Consider the following 23,814-nt stretch of genomic DNA (forward strand, 5'->3'; position numbering starts at 1 on the left):
AAATGACTAATTGGGGACAGCTCTCATTTTTCATATTTCAGCAGGAAATGATTATATTTTCTTCTCTGCATATTTTCCCTGGTTTCAGATGCTTATAAAAGAAAAAAAAAAAAAAGCTCTGAATGACTGTCTTGACTTTCCCACAACCTTATGAAAACTACTTTGCTAACTTCCAAAATTTACTAATATTGTTAACATATACTCTATTTTAAAATGAATTATTGAGTCAGTTTTAAGAGGAAGATATAATTAAAATAAATATTTTGTCCACAAGTTCATATTTTACATTCTGCAATTAAAGATAGTATTAGATTTCCTTTTAGTCAAACTAAGCATGATAGCAGAAATCCTGCAGCTAGAATACTTCCCATAATTCTGTTTACATTGCCACTATAATGAAAGAATTCCAAAACCTCTACAACTGTCATAATCCGCGCAAGGTTCTCCTTTTAAAATGTAGTATTGCTATACTTTTAAACTTTATCTTCTTTGTCTTTTAAGTCCTTACAATGAAAAAAAATTCAACCAAATGAAGATGAGAGTAGAAAATAAGAGCTCAATGACTCATAATGCTTTCTTAAAATAAACAATCTGGAGGAAAGAAGGGAAAATAAATAAATAAGAAATACTTTTACCCATTAGTGATACTGCACTATTCTTTGTTACTGACTGAAGAAAAGATAAACACTTAGAAAACTAATATAAGCAATCATATAAAAGCTAATATATATATATTATGTGTTTATAGATGAAAGTGAAGAGGAAAAATTAAATCAGTTGTTTTTATAAAATTTGGGAAATTCCTCATAAGTCATCAGAAACACCACAGTTCCTTTAAAGTTTATGCAGTATATTTTAATATCACGCTTGAAAGAGCTGAAAGATATTGCATATTCAGAAAAGTGGGGGGCAAAAGTCAAAATTCAAACCAACGTTTCTAAAGAATTCTTGTCATTCACAAATTTAAGATTTATAAATCATTTTAACATTACAGATAAACAGATCTCAGGGTAGAGCAACAAAGAATCGTCCTCTTTTTCTTCTTTTGATCACTCTTACTACTTGTGTTCTCTTATGCCTCACCCACTGTTCCTCTAAACCCCAAAGATTAAAGTTTAAGGAGCTAAATAATCAGGAAAATGGGTTGCTCAATGTGTATTTTCTTTTTCTGCTGCTTTTGTTCCCTGGGGCAGATCAGATGAGGTTAGGTGCCAGAGCTGCTGTTAGGGAAGTGACCGGAGCATGCAAAGTGTAACTGTTTCATGCAGTAGTAGCTAACCTCAGCTAAAAAATCACTTGACAACCTCATTTTTCTTCAGCTACCTTATATCTTCAGCTTCCTCAGATCTTCTTAACAGGACTGCTCACTTCATTTCTCATAGTTTTTTTGTATGGCCTATTTTTTTTTTTTTTGGTAGAATTTTGGTTTCTTAGTAAGACATCACAGTTCTGAGACAGCACAACAGATAAAATGAAGCCATCTATTCACCCCCTGTAATTAACCAGTCAGTCTTGATGGTAAAAGAAATAGGTGTTTTGTAGAATTGCTGTGTCTGCAGCAGGGGGGTGTCCCACGCAGAAAGCGTCCAAACGGGCCTCAGGGAGGAGGGAAGGGCCCACCTGCTGCCCTCACCACCTTTTATACCCCCTGACCCACCGGTCCAGTCAGTGTCAATGTCCAGAGCCAATGAGCATCCATGAGCCCCACTTTAAGGCGGTGACTGCCAGGGGCACAGGATGGCTTGTCGCCCATCCTTTCTGTCCCGGACCACATCTGTTGTTTTGGGTTCAGTTGTCCTTGAGAAGCGAGTCTGTTTTAGTTCGTTAGCTGGGGATAATCAGGAGAGGCCTTCGCTGGCTTAAAAGACATTTTGTTTAGACTTATGTGGGGAAGAAAAGAACAGTTTCCCACAGAGAGTAAAGATGGATAGCATTTGCTGTAAACACAGGATGGTATAAATACTTTTCATATTTCTGTCCTCTGGGAACTGATCCACTGTCAACTAATTTTTAGAATTTTGTGACCTCTTCTGAGCTCCCATAAACCTCCACCTGCTGACTTCATCACATGGTGATCCACACTGTTTCTCATAGGAAGGAGTAAGATGACAGCAGCTCAAATACAGCAATTAGTGAGCAGGATGGGTGACTTTTAAATCGCTATATAGGGCTTTTGGCTTTGTAAACTGGACATCACGGTGCCCTTCAAGTGAAAGCATTCTTGCCAAGTGGAGTTTTCAGTCTTTGTCTATGTGAAATGTGGCTCCCCTCTACATTTCTCTGAAATAATTCAATGTAATACTGCTTGTGTGGTTACTTTATTACAAAAAATTTATTATTTCCCGTTATATTAGTACATTGGAAACAAAAAACCCAGAGGTTTGGACCTCTCTATAATAGAGCTTGAAATTAGCATTAAAGTGGCCTGTATCATACTTATAATAAAAACTCTTCGACATATCAATTTTCCTTCCATTTATTTCAGTAGATTTTCAGCTATAACACTATAATCTCTGAACAAAAGCATAATGGGCCTGAATTCTTCACATCAGCACTTTTGTTCACACTGCAGTACAATGGGATACATTCTACACTGTTAGAGTTACTGTTCTTCAGATAGGATGTTAAAGGCCTTTTCATCTTTCATGGCTTCACATCTAAAAAGTAAAAATTTCACTGATATTCTCAAAATGTAAGAAACAGCCAAATTGTTTCAGCCAGCATATTTACCTCTTGATAAGAACATACACCCTTTTTACATTCTTTGATATAAATGTGGTAGAACTCATAGTCTCACGCAACTTGTTTTGAGTCACAGTAAATACTGAGTTCTTATGTATGATGCCAGTGTGTAGGCACCTAATTTATTCCCTTGTGAGCTCTTGCATCTAGCAGCCACCAAATAGTTTTGCTTCTTTTAACACAGGCTACAGTAGAACAGGCACCATGAGTCCCTTCTCAGATTTATGTGACAATATTGAAGCCTGTAGCAATTGAACTGCTGGTACTAAGGACTAGAATAGTTGGGACTAAATAGCATTATTAATACCAGGAACACCTGCATCTTTATCAGAAGGAACATGTCAAATAGAGTATATGTTATATGATTTATTAAAACTTAAAACATGGTAGACATTAAAATAAGCAAGGTACTAGTGGAGAGGTGGCAATCTATTGTCTAAGGGTAGGTCTTGCTCTTACGGTGTTAACATTAATGTCTGTATTTATATCATACAAATGCATAGGATTCTTCCATGACAACATGTAGTTAAACTACTTGTGTAGTTTTAGGTGTCTGAAAAAAAAAATTCTTCATTTAAGTTATTATTGAGAAAAGGATTTCTCAAATTGTACATCTGTAGTAGTCTGGGAAGACTGAACACACAGATGCAAGTCAGCAATTGTAATTAACTAGATACAAGTTAAATCTGTTTGATAATTGGTCATCCATAGCAATAAAATAAATCTACAAATTATATTGAGAAGTATTCTTTCATTTTTTATGCTGTTAAAGCACATCAAGGGTGATTCCTTATTCTAATTCTCTGAACACAGAAACTTTTCAGTAGTTTCTAAAAGCAAAGGCACCTTTCTGAATGCCTGAATATACATTTTAGTTGCTAACATTATGCAGCTGAGTATAAAATGTCAGGTTTATTTTTTTTTTTAAATCATGCTAACACATGCATGCATCTATTTTGAAAGTAAAACATATACGCAGAGTTATTTAGTTTGCGGGTTGTTTTTTTTTCCACCAAATTTCTCTAGAACTTCCAAAATGTGTAAATAATATACAAGGGTTCATATTAATATAAATTAAAATTAACTCTCACACACAGTAGAATGCACATTAAAATGCTTTGATATCAATTTTCAGTCTCCCAAAGAGGTACCAGTTTCATCAAGCAAATCAATCTGTTACAAAACAAAGGTCCAGACTTCTACAACTTTATTTATCCAATGTATCTCATTTCATGAGCCATCCCTCTCCACCCCTAACCCTCAGTTTTAGTAGAGCTTTATCTCATGTGAAGCCCAATGATTATCACTACTTCTATTACATATTATTTACATGCCACATGCTACCACCCTAGGAGTAGTAAGCTCAGGAAAAGAAAATTACTCCCCCCCAAAAAATCTATTATTCTCCCTGAAAGAGACCATCAAATACATCTCTGAGATGAAAGGTCTATAATGGATACAGTATTTTTAAATAAATAGATTTCTCACTTAAAATGTGCCCATCCACATATATATTTATATGTATACATAATAGTTATGTATCTTATATATATTAGACAAATAAAATCATATTTCTTCAATTAAATATTGAAAATAGGTATGAGAATTGGTTATACATTTCTAGCAATACAGAAGATTAATTACAGAAGAGGCAGTTACTACGTATGTGTTTTTCTTTGTTCAATTAACAAGTCAACTTGAATTCTACATTATGTTACCATTTTTCCTTTTTGCCAATCATAATTTTGGAAGTAATTTTGGAAGTTTTATGTCATACACAGCATTCACAGAGGCAAGAAAATGAAGGTAAGAAAAGGCTTATCCAGGACTACCTTGTCTATCTCCCTCCTTATTTGAAAACTACTCTGTATTATTCCCACTGATACTCATCTTCTATTCTGTACATGGAACAAGACAGCTTGAAGAATTTCACATGGCAATCTTTGCATTTTTCTTAATATCTAGCAAAATGCACATCTGCACGTTTTCACAATAACAGCAATCCTAATGCTCACATTTACTTAATTATCTGCTATCAAACCAAATGCCTCAAAAGACTTTCCAGAATAGCTTTTTCCTACAACCTCATAGATGTATGACAATGTGAAATTGCATTCAAGTATTATTAAGATCTGTGCAAATATAAGTTTTATTCCTCTGAAAATTGTTCATATCATCCTGTTTAAAACATGTATTGCTCACACCTAATTGGTAATTTAAAAAAAAAAACAACGTAACTTGCTGTCCACTGAAGTATGTATACATGTGTAAATGCCCTGCATTGGCTGAGCTGCTGCCAATAAACCACAAATTCTCATCAAAACTTCCTGTCAGAAAGCCAGCTCAGTAACAGTAACTTCACTCTGCTCTCAGGAAAATTATAAATAGCTTGTAATAAATAAAGCTGTGTACACACTATATTGGAGACATAAACAAAAAATCAAAAGGTTTATTTCCTCATAAAGTCAAAGTATGTGACAGTTGTAAAAAAAAAACAACGTCACAGCTTTAAATAATAACCACTTCTTCAGCACACTGAAAGGGTTAAGAGAAAGGACAGGGGAAAAAGTCTTGCATTTCCTGGTCTAGAAGATTAATACTTACTAACTTAATAAGTAAGATTTTAAAAGGTACCTTGGCTATCAGGAACCTGTGTCTGCCTGAGGCAGATAGACAAACTATCTAAGAGCATTTCTTCAAATGATTTTTACTAAGACCTAGATACCCCAATATCTAAATCTTTGGCCATGAGGTCAGGTATCTCTAACAGTATTTCCCAAACAAACAACTTGAAATCAATACCTTTAATGCTTTTCAACCAGAAGTTTTCAGAACTTGACATTTGTCCAAATTAGACATCATGATGTGCGTCATTTACTGTCATAGAAATCTTGCAATCAGTTGTGATCAATTTGTAAACATAATGAAAACTTAACAGTCTTTAGGACAGAAAAGTCCCTAGAGCAATCCTACATAATATTCTATGGCTTTTCTCTGTATGTACATGCACACATACACCTATTCACTTAAATCTATATTTACTTTTATATAGCCATGCAAGCTCTAGAATTATTTTGCTTTTGTCTGAAAACAGTACTTTAAATAATGTAATTTAAAAAAACCCAAACAAACAGTAACTAAGATAAACCTGGAATTTGTTTCATTTTCCCTGCTTCAAACTCCATTTCTCTTCCAAATTATAGGTCTTTACTTTCATTGCCACAGACATCCATAGAATCACAGAATCATAGAATGGTTTGCGTTGGAAGGCACCTTGAGACCACCTAGTTACAACTCCCCTACATAGGCAGGGACACCTCCCACTAGACCAGGTTTCTCAAATCTCCATCCGTCCTGGCCTTGGAACACTTCCAGGGACAGGGCTTCCACAGCCTCCCTGGGCAACCTGTTGAAATGTCTCACCACCCTCACACTAAAGAATTTCTTCCTCATGTCTAACCTAAATCTACCCTCTTCCGGACTAAAACCATTGCTCCTCATCTTATCACTACATACCCTGGCAAAAATCCCTCCCCACCTTTCCTGTAAGCTCCCTTCAGGGTCCTGAAAGCAGTGAAAAAATAACATCTCTTGGATTACTTCATTATTTTATAAATTAAAAATAATAAATACATCTAAAAACTTAGTAGTATCTGCTGACTAGAAATTGGTATTTTTAATCAAGGCTCTGCAGCCTTTACAAACAACTCCTTCTCCTAGTAGGATTAACAGGGACCAGCTCTTCCTAAATTTATTAGAAAAACAACTGAAAGCTGTTCCTCTCCTTCAGAGTATTCCAGAAATTGAGGTGAGGGAAAGGGACAAGATCACCAGCTCTCCTCTAAAAAGGAAACGAGCCTTCCAGATTCTTAAGTGGTTGATTTTCTCTGACTGACCTGCCATGGATGGCAGGTGTCGTTCCGTAAAACTGGCCTATTTCCATATACTTTGGAAAAGCATTGTGGTCAGAAAAAGAGTAACCAATGTAACTAACTGCTCTATTACAGCATTACTTGTTCCCTCAACATATTTATTTCATTAGCGAATAATTCTAGTTGTAAACAGCCTTATCATATGCATAGCAGTCCCTGGCCCAGAAACATGGTACTATTGAGATTCATCAGTATATTGAATAAAAATTTTGAAGAAAAATTCTTGATTATTTTTTTTTCTCTTCTTTTTAGCTTTCAGTTTATTTTTGATAATAGTTCTGCCTAGAGAGGTTTCTTAATTGTAAGCTTGTACAGCATGTTGAACAAAATGAAAGACTTCCAAGCAGCAATTCATTTATTATGGGTGGCCGATCACTTTATACTGTACCTCTTTAGTCACCAGGAAATGCAACGTAAAAGCTAGTCAACATTAGCACTTGAAAGAATATGCCTACTCTTTTCTTTACCTTATAACTGCCAACTGATTGCACCAGTGTTGCTCTTTCAGAAGTGACTTTCTTTATGGTGAGAAGAAGAAAAAGAAGCTTTCCAAAAGGGTAAACATACACAGAGCTGTTCACCCACTACTTCTCATTCTTTTTACTTTTTCCTACTTGTTATTGCATGCATAAATCTTTTCAAATTCTCAGGCAGGGCATGTGATGCACTTCACAGTTACAGTTACTGCCAAAGGAAAACTAGTTACTGTATCAAGGTACTGAACAGCTGGAGGTCAAGGGCCAGAAGTTTTGTTCAGCTTTAACCATTCTTCTCCAGTTCAATTTCAGACATTATTTTACAATGGTGTATGTATTATATTCACTGGCAAAATCTTCTACTCCACACAGCATTTCAGGCAGATTAAAGACAGAGTAGTGCAGTCACATTGCATCTATGTTGTGTGACAACCATTAGTATGTACTTCCTTCTTTAATGTAAATTTTGATAACATAATCTAAAATATTAGGTCAGTTTGTCATAGAAAGAAAGCATTGAACAAAACTTTGAAACATCACATAAAATATATTATTATAATTATTTTACTATTATATTTATAAGATGTGTGTTTTACACTTGTGCCAAGTCCTGCACTTGAGTCAGGACAACTACATGCAACTACAGACTTGAAGAGAAGTGACTGAAAATGTGCCTGAAATAAAGGGACCTGGGGGTGTTGGTCAACAGCCAGCTGAATATGAACCAGCAGTGTGACCAGGTGGCCAAAAACATCCTGGCTTGTATAGGAAATAGTGTGACCAGCAGGAGTAGAGAAGTGATTGTACTGGTGAGGCCGCATCTCGAATACTGAGTTCTACAAGGAGGACATTGAGGTGCTGGAGTATGCCCAAAGAAGGGCAATAATGCTGGTGAAGGGTCAGGAGAGGAAGTTTTACAAGGAGTAGATGAAGGAACTGGGGCTGTGCATTCTGGAGAAAAGGAGGCTCAGGGGAAACCTTATCACTCTCTACAACTAACTCAAAGGACATTGTAGTGAGATAGGTGTTGGTCTCTTGTCTCAAGTTACAAGCAATAGAACAAGAGTAAATGGCCTCAGGTTGTGCCAGGGGAAGTTTAGATTGGATATTAGGAAAAATTTCTTAACTGAATGGGTTGTCAGGCATTGGAACAGGCTACCCAGGGAAGTGGTTGAATTACCATGCCTGGAGTTGTTTAAAAGACATGTAGAGGTGGTGCTTAGGGACATGATTTAGTGGTGAACTTGGCAGTATGCTAGGTTAATGATTGGACTTGATCTTAAAGGTCTTTTCCAACCAAAACAATTCTATGATTCTAGGAAAATACAGGGAATGTTTTCCAGAGTAAAGCTGCATAAAAATAGGATCTCATACTTCCACAGTGGGTGATAAGGTTTTTCTTTTCTGAGCAGTATGGCATAAAATAGAGTTAAAGGTAGTTCTGATGGAAGAAACAGAGTTATACCACACAGTATAGCTTGGTTTTCCTGCACCTCCCACAAATTACTTTTAGTCACATTAGCAGAATTTACAGTGACTATATGTATACACACACACACGGTGCAAAGTTTTTGATTCCCAAATGGGAGATCAGTGGACAGCCGAAACAAAAGTACAATACCTATCTACAGGAGCTAGCACATCACCTGACTTCTCAATCAGTCATTATGTAACTCACAAAAATACACAAAAATAAGATAAATATTTTCAAGTGAAATTAAGTTTCACCTCCTACCTATATGGTGAACTATTAAAAATAATCTAGTAAGCAAAACGTAATTTATGAAATACTGCATCTCTCATTTTATGTCACCATTTCACCTTTTCAGTATATTTGGCTGGACTATATTTTAAGTTTCTTCTTAATTTTCCAGTGTCATGGTATTGCTCTTTTGAGTCTGGTTCCTCAGGTTTCTTTTATGTTCTAAGTTGGCTTTATTTGTTTTTCACAGTCATGACTATTTATTCTTCTTCTAGCTTGTATCATGGATATATCTACCTGTTGATACTTTCTCCTTTTCTGCTTTTATTCTGTCTTTGCTCTGAGGAATTTTTCATGCTACCAACCTTCTAGCCTTTTCTGCATCAAAGAAAAAGCAGCCTGGTGAAATCTCTACTAAATTGTACAAAAGAGTAAAGTTCATTTTGCTGTTCCCTATTCCGTCAGCTTTCTTGGTAGAGTTTTCAGAGCAAATATAAGATTTATATCTCAACCTTATTTAGCTCTGTCCTTTGTATTGAAAGCATTCTGAAGTGATGTAGTTCAATTGATGTGGTAATGAGATTCTTGGTGGTGAATTCTAAGTGTTCCTAAACTTTTAGGTTTGGGTAGTTCCATATGACTGCTCTTAGCTCAAAATCTGTCGAGTTCATTGCCTAAGCATGGATTCCTATCCTGAGAGAACAACCTGGTCTCAAAACCAAATTGGGTTAATTCTTGTCAATATTTCCGTAGCTCACTTAAAATTTCACTTATATCTTCAGCAAGGACATCTCCACAGTACTTCCACATGAAAATATATAATCCTTGGAGTCATGCTGTGCAAGCAAACTATCTGTCCAGTTATCTTCTTTAGGCTTTTAGCCACACAGAATTCCTAACTTTGCCTCCAGACTTTTTAAAGAGCTCTCTCAAATCTTTTCAATTTGCGAAAGTATTCTACTTCGAAAATCTTCCCTCCATGAATAAACTTGCTGAACACCAGACTGTCATTATGCCTGAAAACAGGAAGCAAGCACAAAATCTTCTCTTTGAGTTAGACAAAGTCCTTCCTGCCTCTCTACTTGCCCCAGCTGGTCTTCTGTTTCCGAAAATGAAACAGCCTTTCTGCTTTGAGTGGAGCACTCTCTTAAACATAGATACATACACAAATACTCACAAACAGAAGTTCTCTGTAAAAATAAAATATTTTCAGTAATTGCCAATTTTGACAGAAGTTGACTTGAGAAAAAAATAGAAAATGAACTATCTGATAATGTAAAAACATTCTGTTTCAGAATTTTCAGATGCTTTTATTTCCAAATTATTTTTGAAAACTTAATATTAGATGGCCAAAGCCTAAATGAAACATCTTATTTCTTCTTAAAATCAGAAGTTTGAATTGATGTGAAATCATAACTTTGTAAACAAACAAACAAATAAATAAATAATTGAATCAAACTCAAAATGCGCTTAAGTTACAAAATTCTCCTTAGAAACGAAATTTAATGGTTCTGAATTATATTTAACTCACTGTCATTTTTTTAACCCAGTGTTTGTCACGGTCCGGTCTGGTCCGAGCCGAAACTGGGGTCAGAGCGTGGCCTGTCAGGATGGCTTTGTTATTTTTATGTGGGTTCATCCCTGGATTGGGACCGGCTTCCATCGGGGGCTCCAGACCGAAAGCCCCTCACGGATATGTGTGCAAGGACACACGTACACAGAGACCCTCTTGGTTAAAGAAACACCAAACCTTTACTGGAGCAACTGGATGAAACAGTGAGAAACAGGGAACACTGGTTGCACAAAGGGGTTGTGTTGTGTGAATGTGGTTACCCGAGATAAAACTTGGGGTGTGTAACGTTTGTACGTGTGAACTGGGTATTTGAGCGCGATAAGCGGGAGGTAAAGAGAAAGAAAGAAACACTATTATAGTTGGGGGTAGAGCGCCCGAAGCTTTTTTCCCTTATAGGGTAGAAGAGGTGAGCGTGTCAATGTGGCCGGTTATTTTTGCCCGGGGAAAAGAACACAAGGAAGGACACAGAAAGAGTCTCGGACAGGGAGTCTCTCTCACAGTTTCCGGCTCAGAAGCCCTGACAGGTTTGGCGGCGACTGCGGCTTTAGCCTGGAACTGCAGCAGCGGCGGCTGGAACTGCGGCGGCTGCTGCTCCGGCAACGCGGCCTTGGGAGCGCTTGATGCCGCGGGGTTTAGGGAGCCAGCAGTGAGTCTGGCTTTCTTAGTTTTATCAGCTCTTTTAGTGTGCTCTAGTCCTCTTCTCCGATTCCTCGCCTCCTTTCCCGCAGCTTCTCGGCGAAGAGGCTCCACGAGAAAAAGCAGGAACAAGCTGCACACCCCAGCCACAGCAGGCTCCCTTTTATCTGGTCTCCTATCCCGCTTTCTTCTGTCTTTCTTTCTTCTCTCTCCTTTCTTTCAGTAGCAGCGAACCATGCGCGCTAACGACCGATAAGGACCCACAACAACTGTCTTTGTAAGGTGGTCAATAGGTCTTTCAGTCAGCTCAGCTCTCAGCCCCTACGTGCAGAAAAGTTGCAGCAAAAGCTGGGTCCTGGCTGCAAAGGTGGGGCTGGCAGCACCCCTCCCCCCCCCCGCAGTGTTCTCGCCGCTGCTTTTTTCTTTTTCCTTTTTTCTTTTCCCTGTTTACATCCCTCTGTTGCAGTCAATTTGAGTGAGAGACATATCTTTTGTGGAGGGCGGTTCTCCACAGTGTTTATGTTGGAATCTGGAAGCATATTATGCTGTCAGCATAATCTGCTCATTTTCTTCACCCAAACTGGAGATTACTGTTCAAAATGAAGATTACCAAAAAAATTCTCAGTAAAATAGCATTTTCAAGGAGATGCAGATATGTTCTGACTGGCAGAAGCTGTTTTGATTTCCGTTAAGCTAAGGAGCCAAGTAGGAGCAGAAGCTGCATGCTGAAGATTATTACTTTACATGATAAAGTAGCAAAATGTGTGCCTATCTCATCTGGTGGAAGACCTCTTTTGCACTACAGCGATCCTCTGCAGTGTATTTACTTCAGCTTTACAATGCATTCTGGTATCATGCTAGGACAGCTAATTATACCAGAGGGAGTCTTCCAAAGACTGAACAGCAACAAAAAAGGAGAAAGCATTCTAAGCATAATTCAGAAAAGCATTCTCATTTCAAATGCTTTTTCAAATTTGTCTTACTCCTCCTAGTTCTGGAAATCTGTGTTAGTGGGACTTGGTTCTCACATAAAAGTTATACTGCCCCAGGTATGGAGTTCTGCTCTCATTCAAATTTCCTTTTGAACTCTACATTACTACATGCACGCATGTACAAATGTACACACAAACACTCACAAAGACGTTAATTACATTGATTTAGTCTAGATCTGTCTTCTCTCAGGTCATCTTCACAATTATTTTTTGCATTTTTCCACCCTTTCATTAGGAACTCATCCATCCCAGATGTGCTGTTAAAGTGTTTAAGTTTCCAGACTTAATGTCTAAACAAAGAAGGCGGGGAGGGGGGGGGGGGAAGAAAAAAAAAAAAGAGTGCTGATGCTATAGCACTCATAAAGTTTGACAAATTTAACACATTCAGCAAACTGCTATCCCTTGCTCATTATTGCGGGCAGAATCTTTGAGATAGAAAGTCAACAAGGCAAACTGCAAGTTGTGTGAAAGAACTACTGAGAATTCATCAAAATAAAGCAAAACAAAGTTTTCCCTTGAGAACGCTGAGATTTAGTTTCTATCCTAAGATGGGATAGGCTTGCAGGGTATGACTGGGTTGAAGTTCAATCTATTTTACAGAAAAATTATGTTATTACTTCTTAGTCTGGTAGTCATTCTCACATTTTCTCTGTTGTCTTTCACACCAGTTTACTTGTGTGGTGTGTTTGATCTTGATTAGCTCCTGTACTAGACAAAGAGAGAACATAAGACGAAAAATCTCATGGGTTGAAATAAAGATGGGGAAATATCTTACCAGTTAAGTCCAGGGGCAAAACAACTGGGGAAAATTAGTTTATTGCCAATTAAAAATAAAGGTAGAAAGTGAGAAAAAAAGACAAAAACTAAACCACCTCCCCGCCAACCAGTTTTTTCCCAGGCTCTACTTCTCTCCTTTATTCCTGCTCATGTTGGCAGCTGTGGAAGCATCTCTGAAAGATTTTAAATTCTAACCTAGCAACGTGATGGGTATTTTAAGTCATCCTGACTTCTGCTGACAAATGTAGGCAAAACGCTGCTTGTGAGCTAACTTAGACTATAAACAAACAAATGAATAAACACATATGTATTATGTGGGTACCATTCTGATGGGGGTAAGGATAAGGCACAGTTGTATTTAATTAAAAAGATGCAAACTCTTTTTTCTTCATTACCAATTACTTTGTAATTAATGCTGTTTCTTTATTTCACCGTCTATGCTGGTTTAGTTTTGGACCACAAAAGCTAAGAGAAGTTTCTTTCATCATAAAAAAAAAAAAAGCTGCACAAACACTGCCTTTCATCTTTGAGGATCTTCCTTTATGACAGCAGATTCTTTGCAAAAAGAGTGAAGTGAATGCTGAAAACAATTTTTCTAAGAATATGTATCTGTTAATAATTTTCACAATTGTACTATTAGTTTACTAGGAAGCAGCAGCTGTTATAACACTTTTTTTCACCACTCTACATACTCTTACAAGTAAAATAACATGTTGATATTGTGCAAATGATAACACAAACTCCTTTTGTACCAGATTCAGTTTAATTACCTTGTAGTGACCTCCGGAGTTTCTGTAAGGTTACAGCTTCTATACTGTCCTCAGTAGTCATAATTATATGGCACTTCAGCCTCAGGAAACAAAGATTTTCATTCCAGTGAGACAAAGACATATTTTTCTGAAAGACTGTTTTGAGCTCTGAAATGTCTTTCTTAAAAAAAAAAAATAATTAAAAAAAATATATATAAAATCTATATCTAATCTATATCTATAAAATATTTTTCAAAACAGGTTTGGGTGGGTTTTTTTCCTTCATAAGAGTATGCTAGGAAAATAAATTTAATATCCATTCAGTTGTTGTGACCACATACAAACTTCTGTGTCAGCCCCAAGACAGTGCGTAGATCATGAAATCATAGCAAGAGTTTTCCTGATGAAGACACTTGGGGTATTTTTTGGGGGGAGGAGGGTGGAATGAACATATACATTTGCCCTGATTCTTAACTTCTGGATTCTACAGTGGCTCACAGTATAAGCATATGAGTCTACTGATGACCGAGAATTTAATAGGCTAGCAAATGATACATTGACTTTCATTTCCCTCTTAGTTTTGAGGAGGCATAGGATTTTACTTATTGGCTGGTTTGTTGTGTTTGTTTGTTGTTTGTTTTGGTGTTGTTTGTTTTTTTTAAATCAGATAGGACTTACTGAACTTTACATTTCTCAGAAACCTGTCTTCATTTTTTGTCCAGATGGGGAATTCTCTTGGACACTGTTAGTGATAAAATTGCCTTTTATTATTGACTTATTCAGGATTATCTTTATAGTTCAGCTGGGCACACAGAGGACCTCTGCTGAACCAGGCAAAAAGTAATCTAGATGGCTGATGGCAAAAATGCTCTTCAGAGTTTGATTAATTGTGACAAAGCATTTTTACAACTTTTTTTCCTGGTTTGTTGCAGAGAAAAAAGTATTCTTCCCCTCTTTCATGCTGTTCAAATAACCTGAAATACTGGGAATAGTTGCTGTTTTGTAGGTAAAGCTATTATGTGTAAAACAGTATTACGTACTATGAGAAAAGAGATGTGTCTAACAGGACTCCATAATAACGTGCTCTCAGAAATCTGGTTTTGCTTGCAAATTTCTACTTTCCTCAATCCATTGTATATACTGAAGAGTGACAGCAGAGATGATTAATTTCAATTCCATTAGTCACAGGTAAATCACCATCTTCTAATTTTGTAGTAAAGACAGATACTTGACTTCAAGTTACTTGTCTAAGCTGCAATCTAGACAGAGGGTGAAGAAAAAAGTAATAGGAAATGATAACACTTAAGTGGACAGTGCTCACCAAACCTTTTCTTATAAGGAAAGGGAGATACATAATATTTAGCCAGCCAAAAATAGGAAAAAGAGCTGTTTCTCAGTCTTCTGCCCTTGGCAAAGAGTTAAGGACTCTACATTTCTAGCTACTGGACTGCTTGCATTTATCCAGACATTTGTCAGCTCTAAATTGTGTTAACAAAATACGTCCTGACATCTTGAAAATGGCTTAGAAGTAAAAGCTTGTGAGGAACAATTTTGTCCATTTATGTACCTGATTAAAAAAGGCTTTACAGAAACTTTCATTTGTTTCTAATCAATAACTACACCAAATGTATTGCCTCACAGCACTCTTACTCCTGTATAGCCTATATTCTCCTCATTGTGATCACAGGACATGGGTATGCCGTTTTCAAGCAAAGTAAGTGACTGCTGAAAAAAATGTATCAATCATTTTATGGAAAGCATTTACCAAAAAGTTGAATAATTTTGATCAAGTGAGAAAAAACTCTGGAATATCCTTCTGGAAAACCAATATAAATTTTAAGGCATCTTTAATATTAGTTAGGATAAGAGAAATTTATTCAGTCTCACTTCACAGGTTGTCATCTAAGCAGAAAATGAACATGAGGAAATTTGCTTAAGGTTAATTTACTGATTAAGCCAAAGTTCAGAATCCTAATGTTACTTTTCACACAGCAGCTACCTATCTTTTAGGCAAACAGTTTCAACTAAGGTCATGTTATTGCCAGAGAAATATCTTCAAACCTATTTGATCATCAGGAAGTTAATGCTCTGTTGCATTTCAAAGACACGCATCTGGCCCTGTGTGTTTACTCATGTTTAACTGAAGCATGAAACCTAAGTGATAATTATTTTAGTTTTAGTTATGAGGAAGATGAGACTTTGGTTTACTGTTTGCTTGGATGGGATAACATTGGATTTATCCACTGAATGCTGAATTCAATACTAAAACCAATGTATGTGGTTTACAAGTAGACGCTTCCTTAAAATCTGCTGATTCCTTGTTTTGTTCCTATTTAGGTACATCTGTTATTCAAGTGACAGCCACAGATGCTGATGATGCTAACTATGGAAACAGTGCCAAAGTGGTGTACAGCATCCTCCAGGGACAGCCATATTTCTCAGTGGATCCAGAAACAGGTTAGCGACTCACACAGTCTTACTTCTTGCAATGATAGAGAGAGTACACAGGGATCAAGACACTTTTCACTTGCATTTAAATATTGTAACAGGCATATACAACAGGCATATGGCATCATATGACTTGACATGAATTTAATACACATTTTCTAAATGGAAACTGGAATCACAATAAAAGTGTGTCCTTTTTGTTAAAATATTGTTGCAGAAGAACTGCTTTACTTGTTATCAATGGCTCCTGGAAGATGTTTGTTGACTGTAAGGGTTAGCAGCTCAGAAAGGGTGTAGAGTATTACAAAGTGTCCAAAGAATCATGAAAATATTAAAGCTTATTTTACACCAATTTCTGAGAATTTAATCTATTTCTCTTTAAGAAAAGAAAAAAGGAGCTGGACAATTCCAGACTGTAAAAAACAAATAAATAAATAATGAAAAAAAATTGCCAAAAGTTTCGAAAAGTTTGTGGAAGATCCTTGCAGTGATTTTGGCCTAGCTGGCAACAACCAGGCAGCTGCTCACTCACATCCCCCACCTCCCTAACCCTGCCACTGTCGGATGGGCAGGAGAAAAGGCAACTAAAAGTTTGTTGGTCAGAACAAGGACGGGGGGGGCGTTCACTCACCAATTTGGTCACAGGCAAAAGAGGCTCAACCTGGGGAAAAAAAATCAGTTTAATTTATCACAAATAAAATCAAAGCAGGTCAAAGAGAAAAAACAAACAACCACATCTGAAATACCTTCCCCCACCCCTCCCTTCTTCTCCGGCACAAATTACTTTGCTCCTGGTTTCTCTAGGGTTTATGACTAGTTAATCGCACCACGTTTTCTGTCACTCCTTCAGGGGCAGGGCTCCCCAGCTCCAACACGGGGTCCCTCCTGAACCCCTCCAACATGAGTTCCTCCCACAGGGTGCAGCCCATCAGGAACTGACTGCTCCAGTGAGGTCTTCTCACAGAGTCACAGTCCACTTCAAGAGCAGTCACCTTACCTGGTCCTCCATGGTTGTAGGTCTACATCTGCCCCACAGTGGTCCTTCACAGGCTGCTCCACCATGCTTCTCCATGGGCTGCAGAAGACGGCGGCCATCTCATCACAGGCTGCAGGGGAACCTCTGCTCAGGCACCTCCTCCCTATCCTTCCTCGCTGATCTTAGTATCTCTGCTCTGGCATCACTCACCTTCCCCTCTCTTCTGTCCTGCAGGTCTTATTGCAGTGTTGTTTTCCCCTTCTTGAATATGTTAATTGCAGAGGCACATCCACCATCACTGATGGGCTCAGCCTTGGCCAGCGGTGGGGAGCTTCCAGCTGCTTCTCACAGTAGTCACCCCTCTACCTCTCCTCCCCCGCCACTATCAAAACCACATCACACGAACCACACACAGTTCTTGACCATGGGCAATTTTAAACTCAAGATGCTTTTTGAAACTGTGCTCTGATATCAAAGCTATTAGAATTGAAGCAAGAGGCATTGATTCATTTAATTTGTAAAGTCTGAATGGAAGCTCTTTTCACTATTATGCAGGAAATCAGGTAAGAGACAGACACATGGAAGAAAAATCTGTGTGAACTTTGGGTATCTGTAAGTCAAAATTGGGGTTAAAAAACCAATCAAATGACAAAACCCTCTCCCTCTCCAGGTCGGTAATCCTAATGCATACAAGATTTAGCAGGCATCACAATAGCTTGTTCCTACATGTTATCAAACTAGTTCTGATTTGAGAATTCAGAACTTAAGCACAGTTGTGCCTAGAGTCCCCTGAAGTTCCTAATCCATGAAGTATGCCCAGATGATGGCTGATTTACTTTGGAAACAAATTATTTATTTTTAATACCTCAGGGTATACCAAAAGGGTGAGAGTCACATGACTACACTTTTGAATTGTAATGTGTATAATGATTTTGCCTAGGATTAAGGTGCTTGAGTTTTTTCCCACCTTTTCATAACTGTCTCTTTTTTCTCTTTTCTGCTATCCCCTACCCAAAATGTCTTCACTAGGCATGAGCAGGGAAACAGGTGGTTAGGCAGATTCAGTTTGAGGAAAACGTGCTCTCATCTTTGGTTCTGGAATTATCTTTCATTTTATCTAATTCAGGGTTTTTTATGTTACATATATTAACAAGCCTAGATATACTAGCCAGAACCTGGAAATTCTGGATTAGACATTAATGTCACAGCCTCTAGACTGCTTTGTTTCACTTTTTCTAGGAGTAGGAGTTTTCCAGGTTTGCTTTTTTTTTTTGTGCGTAATAGGAGAACTTCCACACCAAGGTGAACTTGTAATGAGAGCCACCTTCTGAGAAAGGTAAAGAAAGGGTGAGAATCCTCCAAGCAAAAAAGGGTGCTGTATTTAAATTCTCCTACTTCAAAAGAGAAACTCTCAACACATGACCTTGCAAAGCCACCCTGTTTCTAAATAAAAAAAAAAAATATTAAAAAAAATTAAAAATTAAGATCTTATGGGCTTTGGATCCCAGGAGGATTGAAATGACTTCTCTGTCCAGTCTAAGGGTTATTTTATTTTCTCACTTTGGTTCTTACTCTTTTTTGTGCTGTACAAGAGTCTGAGACATTTAAATTACATTTATTAAATTCTTGAGATCGGACCCCCCAAAAAGATTTTCCAACACAATTTTTTTAGTCTTATCCAATTATTTTATTAGTTATGGCTGTCTTTCACTGGCAGTCACAGATCATTAAAATCTATATGCAATCCAAAATAATTAATACAGGGCATGTTAGAGTTCAGTCTTATGCTACAATATCAAAACCTTAGCAGGACTGGAGTTTATATAATACACAAAAATAATAACTGGGGATAATAACGGAAAAATGTCATTAATTCAATTGGTATAATTATATTTTTGTCATTGAAATAATAATAAAAATTATTTAGCACATCACAATAAATAAATAATATCTCTGTTACATTTATTTATCTTATTTCCTTAAAATCACATTAGATCAGCCATAGATTGAAAGGGTTATTGCAGTATACCTTGTTTTGATTGCTGTGAATTAACATCTGCAAAGTGTATCTTACATTAATCCATTTTAAATCTCTGAGATTCAAGTGGGTGGTGGTTCCGCTCATTCACTTTTGTCTCTCTTTTCTCTCTCTTCTCCAAGGCATAATCAAGACTGCTTTACCAGACATGAGCAGAGAAAACAGGGAAGAATATCAAGTGGTCATCCAGGCTAAAGATATGGGAGGCCAGATGGGAGGACTATCCGGGACCACCATCGTGAACATCACACTGACTGATGTCAATGACAATCCACCTCGCTTTCCCCAGAGTATGGAGCGTCTAAGAGTTCCATTGTTTTCCAAAGAACCTCTCTAAAATAATCTGTATCACTGTCACCATCTGGGACCTTCTTTTTTTCTTCCTTTTTTTTTTAGTATAAATACTGACCCACAGCTGTGTCTGTTAATGCTGCAGAATTATTAAGCCAAATGAGAGTATCTGTCTCTATTTTTTTAATAGTAAAGTATTTCTTGGAAGGGTAAACTTACTTCTCATTCTTTCTCTGCCCATGGGAATGTGAGCTGTAACAATATCCTAGGCTAATTGCAGGGACTTGAAGGTCTTTGAGGAATTTAATTACAAAATCTAGGGTTTGGCTTTTGGAGACACTTGTAGTGCCACGTGTTTAGGCAAGCAAATATGTCAGGAAATTTTCCAATGTATCACCTTACAGAAGCATAACTGGTCAAGTGGTATGCTCTGCTGGAAGTCTAAGCATTTGGTTTAGGTACTTGTAATCTGTGTTCAGCTCTTGGTGTTGAATGATTTTGATAATCTAAGGAAGCTTGACACAATTCATTGTAATTTTTAAAAAATATCTCTGTAGAGTAAAGAAAATTACAATCAAGAGAAAGCTGCACTATGCAGAGAGCTTCACAGCATGTTACAGATCTTTCCATCTCAGGCCACTGCTTTAAATCCAATCCCAAATTGTTATAGTCAGTGTCTGATAACTGTTTGATAGGCTGCAGATAAAAAAAAAAAAAAATTACTGCCTCAGTTCAGTGCCTGCTGGAAAAATGTCCACATTATAACATTTAAATTGCTTGTTGACACTGATTAGGGACTTAACTGGTTCTCTTTACAGATTCACCAAGGACTGAACAAACTCTTTACTGAAAAAACTTGAAAAGTACTTCAATACCACAGCAATAGGTACACTCAGCATACAGACAGGTCAACATAGAGAAGATATTTAGAAATGTTAGAAAACTCTGACAGTACAGGAGAATTGATTATTGAAATTGCATATAAATTTAAAATTTCTATTGAAGATAACAGACTGTTTTTTTTAAAGGGATGTGTGGGGAGGTGCTGTAATCCTCATGAAGAAAATAGAATTTTAATTCACACTCAGATTTTACTTGCTGAGAATCACCTTCCTATGGCAAACTCAAACACTAATTTTTAACCACCTTCCTGTTCGACTTCAGAAGGGGATACTGCTTGAACACATATAACATGATACAACCATAATATTTTAGCACATAGGCACTCTTGAACCTAAATTAGAATCCACTGTAGCACACTGCATAGTAAGATTTGTTGCTGAATTATATTACATTAATTGTTTTTTAAATAAGGAATGCAAAATAATTTAGGCTTTTTAATCTCCATAGACTTTGTTCCTTATGATGTTCTTCTTTCAAAATTAGCTGAATCCTGAAGTCTGTGAAAGTTGTGATTATTTCAATAAACTTTGGGTTTGCTACTTAATTATAGAGAAATTTACACAATTTGATGCCTCATACAATATTCTCTGCAGATTTGTACTTTGAACATCACTGAAACACGTTAGATGGGCTATAGAAGACCTGCAGTAGGATTTATTCTATGGTGCAGTTTTCGTTTAACTGATGACCTTTCCCTCTCATTTCTTTTTCATCAGCAGGGTTGTTTTCAACCCTTCCTAAGAAATCAAACATAGAAAAACATCTAGAAGTTTTGATTTCTGCTTAGATAGTTATGAAGAGGTGCATACCTACAAAAAACTGTCTAGTTCTGGAAGTCTGTTGCTTCCAAAACTGATTATCTTCCATTTTCTCTCATGTGAGGCAAAAGTAGGTGAAAATGTGGTCCAAAGCAGAGGGTAAATTGCACATGGAAGCAACAGAAGTTAATGTCAAGATATTTAAAACAATAAAGATTTATTTCTTTCAGGGATAGAAGAAAGGAAAATAGCAGAGTGCCCTGTGAAGTGCTGGTTGTTCAGACTGCGTTAAGAAGGAACAGATTTTCTGGCATTTCTTTGTTTGTTTGTTTCCTGAAAGGAATCCTGGACAGCTAAAAAACATAGGCCTAAACTTAATTTAAATGGCAATATAATGAAAATCTAACACATTTTAAATTCCCTTGTACCCTAAACTATATCAGCCGTCTTGCATGCAGAAAATGTGTAGCAATCACACAGCACCACAAAACTAAGGAATACTTTTAGATGCAAAAGCACTCATGAAAGCTATTTATTCTGGAAGAAGTCATAACTAGCATGATTAAATCTGTGCTTACAGTATTTCTGGATCACCTGCCAAACCTGTGAATTTGACTAAGTCTTCAAACTTAAAGTTTGTTGCCATGAGTCCTAACTTCATCACATTTTCAACCTGGTTTAAGAGAATAGCATGCAGTTTAGTTTGTGTGGATTGCAGCCAAGCAGTCTACTGCTGAATTTTCACTTACGCCCTTCAGTCTGCGATAGCAAATACAATTTAGCAACAAGCATTAACTTCCATTTTGCTACACTTGTATATAAATTAATGTAAGGTATTTGTAGTGACACTCTGTTGTACTTAGTCTGTTCAACTGGGGATAGAAACTCCTTCAAGTACTCAGGTATTTGATATAGTCCCTGCACTTAAAAGGAACCTTCAGGACCCTTTAAGTGCATTAAAATGAAGTAAAGTACATGTAAATACAGGAAACAGGCTAGCCACAAGAAAGAGACTTCACTGTGCTTCACTACAGGTCAATACAGTTTATGTAGGTTCTTACTGGACCCTTGAAATAAGGATTATGCATTTTCTTGGGTGCTGATTTTGTCAGATCCAGGCTCTTATGGTATTTTTCCAATACTGCTACTTCAAGAAGTGAATTAATATTAATTTACATGAGAAAACAGATTTAAAAACTCCATCAGATTCTTGGAAAGTAACATGTAAAATGTTGAATATATCAGAATTTTTTTTTTTAGATTTTCTTGGTAAGTGAAAATACTGATCTAGAAAGATTTTTGGCGTGCTAATGATGAAAGGTCTTCATTGTCTAGTTATGACTGATAAAGAAAACCATCTAATTAGTACTTTTTCTGCAACAGCCTGTCTTTATAATCAGATTTTTATCGCAAATGTTGTCAGAAAAATATATATATGTTCACTTTTCATATACATAGGCAAGACTAAAATGTCTAGGTAATGAGAATTCTTTCTAGCAAACACTGATTATAAAAACATTAAATGAAACTAACTATTGAATGAGCACAAAAACTATGTGCAGAGTAAATTAAAGAGAATCTGAATGTATCTGCATTTCAATTAACTATAGCAATTAACATGAGCATGCATCCAAGTGCTCTTTACCATGACTCTCTAGTATGTATTACCAATAATGAATGAATTAACTACTTTCACACAGAACATCTATAAATATTGAATATAATATTCAAAAGAATAATAAAAAAATCTATTCTATTTTAGCCTCTTTCCAAAATCTGCGCAGGTTTCTATGACTCTTGTGACTTACAAAAACAAGATAAACTTATTTACTACTTCTAAATATATCTGGGAACATTTCTTGACAGCTGAGAGAAAAAAAATATTATATATATATAATATATATGTATATATATGTTGAATAGCCAAGGTTACAAACAGTGCCATATTCTTGAGCTTCTCTGCTCCTTGTAGTTGAAGAAACAAACAAAAAATCAACAACAAAAGAAAGTACAAAACACCCCCCCCAACAAAAAAAGCAAACTAACAACAACCAAAAAACAACTATTAAAAGCACAATATTAAATGGATTTGAAGTATCATTTGAAATTTTTGTGACAGTTTGTCAATCAGCTCTGTTTTAAAGTTTAGCATGAAGACTAACGGAATTTTTCTTAAAGTGTTTAAAACTTCAAGTTACTTAAAAAACCCAGGGAAAATTGAAGATGCTTATTATTCAGCAGAAAAAAGCTTAATAAAATAATAAATGCTTGATTTTGCTCTTCCAGGTACCTACCAGTTCAGCTCTCCTGAGTCTGCACCACCTGGGACTCCTCTTGGCAGAATTAAAGCCAATGACCCCGATGTGGGCGAAAATGCAGAGATTGAGTATAGCATCTCCAATGGAGATGGATCAGACATGTTTGATATCATCACTGACAAGGACACACAGGAGGGGATTATAACTGTCAAAAAGGTTTATTTTTTTTTCTCCCTCTTTTTTATATATACTTAGCTCTCCAGGTGTTATGGTTATTTTTCTTTTTTCAGGGGAAGGGAGAGTAGATCTCACAAAGGGTCAGGCTGCCATGGAGTCGTTGTATTAGTTTTGTTCTTCTCTTTCCTCAGCAGATACCTGTTATTTTCAAGTCTCAAGGGAAATTTATTGGAATGTCACTTCACATAAGCCAATATTTCAGTGTCTGTTTTCTGTTCAGTATATATAGTCTCACAGACATTACTTTCAAATTAGGGCTGTGAAAACCTGGAGAGGTTCAGTTCACAGTGGGATTTGTCAGCTGAATGCTGCAGTAAGAGTCACTA

The 23,814-nt window shown here is 36.7% G+C and overlaps 1 protein-coding gene across 1 annotated transcript in view; it reads left to right on the forward strand.

Moving 5' to 3' along the window:
* The window catches only part of CDH9 (cadherin 9), a 97,919-nt gene that overhangs the window by 58,428 nt on the left and 15,677 nt on the right, over positions 1 to 23,814 (forward strand). The window contains exons 4-6 of the mRNA XM_051612096.1: positions 15,917 to 16,036; positions 19,164 to 19,331; positions 23,280 to 23,467. Coding sequence (XP_051468056.1) covers positions 15,917 to 16,036; positions 19,164 to 19,331; positions 23,280 to 23,467 — 476 coding nt within the window. The remainder of the gene's footprint in view (positions 1 to 15,916; positions 16,037 to 19,163; positions 19,332 to 23,279; positions 23,468 to 23,814) is intronic.

The sequence above is a fragment of the Apus apus genome, chromosome 2, assembly GCF_020740795.1.
Source record: "Apus apus isolate bApuApu2 chromosome 2, bApuApu2.pri.cur, whole genome shotgun sequence".
Taxonomy (NCBI): Eukaryota; Metazoa; Chordata; class Aves; order Apodiformes; family Apodidae; genus Apus; species Apus apus.